At 38.1% G+C, this 2,433-nt stretch overlaps 1 protein-coding gene across 1 annotated transcript; it reads right to left on the reverse strand.

Moving 5' to 3' along the window:
* Window positions 1-404: 404 nt before the first annotated feature.
* On the reverse strand, window positions 405-1,911 carry LOC149108261 (adenosine receptor A2a-like). The gene has a single exon (XM_089296123.1). The coding sequence runs from the start codon at window positions 1,818-1,820 to the stop codon at window positions 909-911; it is 912 nt and encodes a 303-aa protein (XP_089152249.1). The 5' UTR covers window positions 1,821-1,911; the 3' UTR covers window positions 405-908.
* Between the last annotated feature and the right edge of the window lie 522 nt (window positions 1,912-2,433).

Consider the following 2,433-nt stretch of genomic DNA (forward strand, 5'->3'; position numbering starts at 1 on the left):
CTGTTATCTTTCAATCTCTTCAAGAACTCGTTACCTGAAACGTGACCAAATTTGCCCGTGAGAAAATAAACAGAACATACGGGGAAGTCTAGCAATTGACACGAGAAGAATCAGCCAACATGGAGAGTCCTGAAAAAACGGGCCTTTCCGATGAAATAAGCGAGATTAGTTCGAACGAAAAAATCGGGAATGTGGCTACACTGATTGTCAGCGCGTTACACTTACAGTTTGCAGTATCAAATGAATAAAATTAATGATTTCTAAGTGTAGTATCGAATTTTTGGTAACTTTAAATTACCCCGCTATAACGAATATTTTTGCTGTTAACCAGATAATTCGTTATAACGGGGTCTTCGTTGTAACGAAGACCCCGCTATAACGAACAATTTTTTCGGTACCGTGGCACTTCGTTATAGCGGGGTTCCACTGTAGTTGGGTGATACAAAAAAAAATTAGACCCTTCGTCCTCAAGGGGCACGGGTCATTCGCCTCATGGGCTATTGACCCGTAGCCCTTGCGGGCTACGGGTCTAATTGTTTATTAGTAGAATTCTTCTAGTATACTAATGTAAATGCTGTAATCTGATTGGCTGAGCCATTGCACACTTTCAGCCATTAGTGTGCAGTGGCTTGGTAAGGTCGACAAAATTGCAACGTTTCCTCGTTTCTCCGAAGTTTTGAAAGAACATTTAGAAACAAATGAATAGACTAAATGGAGGGCATTTATGATTTCTTGATTTAAAAAAGCACGAAATTTTAGGAAGAAACTGAAAGCAATTTGAAAACGAAGCATACAATTTTGCACAACACCAAAATCCATAATGTCACTATCATTGTCATGAATACGTTTTTTGAAGTTTCATCAGAAGACGGTGAAAAAACGAACTTTTCTTTATCTAGCGTTCATGTTTAGGTGAACGGAACTGCTTTCTTTACTGTCCTTTTGACGATTTCGCGAATCTCACGATATCGCCAGTAGTAAATTAGCGGGTTTGACGAAGAGTTGAGGAGAACTAAGAATACTGTGACATGTTTAGCTACTAAAAAAGACATTCGAAATCTATCGGCTTCCCCAAAAAAACCAGAAAATAAATTAGGCATGTTGCAAACGAGGAAAACAACATAGATAAACAAAACATTAAAAGACGATTTCTGCTCCCGTTGTACCTCCATCGATTGATCTGGCAGCGCCTCAGTTTGATTTTGAATCTGATTCCGATGATATCTCACAACTTTGTAGACAAAAATATAGGCCACGGTTGTTACGAGAATCCCTGAAAGTTCAGTCACTACAGATATGTAGTTATTGTGGCTTGGAAGCAAAATAGACACGGATGCAAAGACACCACTTGTTAGCCATAACGAGATCAAGCCAAGAACAACACGATTCTGAGTCACGAGTTCTTGATATCTCAGATGGAGAAAGATAACCAGAAGTCGATCGACAGCGATGGCTGTTACATTTAAGAAGGATGCACAAGCCAAAATAAATACACAGAAATAATAAACAGTTAAAAATGTTGGACAGAAAAAGCTTTCACTCGCTGACACCTTCAACATCAGTGCGCTGACGACAGCAGACGCGAGCTGTGCAAACACTCCGACGGCAAGATCAGACACAGCAAGACTCAGAAACATTTTCTTTAACGTAGCAGGTATTAACGAGGCTTTCCATAGGGCGTGAATAGAAAGGAGATTTCCGAAGATTGCCAGGAAAGAAAACAACAAGTTCATAACACAAAATACTATTACGAAAGGTTCGTTAAATTGAACAAGTTTTGCGTGTACTTCCAGCTTCTGAGTACAAAACGAGGCAACCATGGCAAACGTTGATATTCCGATGGCCGTCAAATCAAGAGTATTTTTAGGTCGGGCAGCAAAACTTTTAACCAAAAAGAAAAGCTGTTCATCAAAAGACAATTGTAATCAAGACAACTAATATAATCGCTTGCTAGGGCAAAAACGTTTTTTTTATTTGTTTTTCAAAGCTTTTGTTTAAAGCTCAATATATTTTTTACACCAAAACTTCTGTTCTTTTATAGATCTTGACAACAAAGCGTTCAATGTGGTGTCTCCGATCTGTTTGTTTGCACTTTTCACATTAGTGTTTTGAGACTTTTATCACAAAGCACAACAACTACGTCAAAAGACGGAAATGACAACCAGCCAAATTCAAATAAATTCGCACGAAAACGCGAGAAAATGAGCATTATAGGTTTAAGCAAGTTAAAAAGCTATCGTCGAAAGATTTGGTTCTTAACGTAACTAGCATCGAAAAAGACGTAGCTAAAATAAATCGGAATCAACGGCCGGGGATATCTAAAAACTGTCATCCGAGAAATAAATAATTATTATCGCTAGGTTTGAACAAAATATACATAAGCTGTAAACTCATCAGTGATCAGTGATATTTAGGATCATAATACTCAATCAT

This window comes from Orbicella faveolata, unplaced genomic scaffold (assembly GCF_042242905.1).
Source record: "Orbicella faveolata isolate gen_17 unplaced genomic scaffold, um_ofav_v1 contig_26, whole genome shotgun sequence".
In the NCBI taxonomy this organism is placed as follows: domain Eukaryota; kingdom Metazoa; phylum Cnidaria; class Anthozoa; order Scleractinia; family Merulinidae; genus Orbicella; species Orbicella faveolata.

What these genes read in the sequence shown, in the direction of transcription:
- LOC149108261 (XM_089296123.1), bottom strand. Translation starts at nt 1,820, where the DNA reads ATGGTTGCCTCGTTTTGTACTCAGAAGCTGGAAGTACACGCAAAACTT.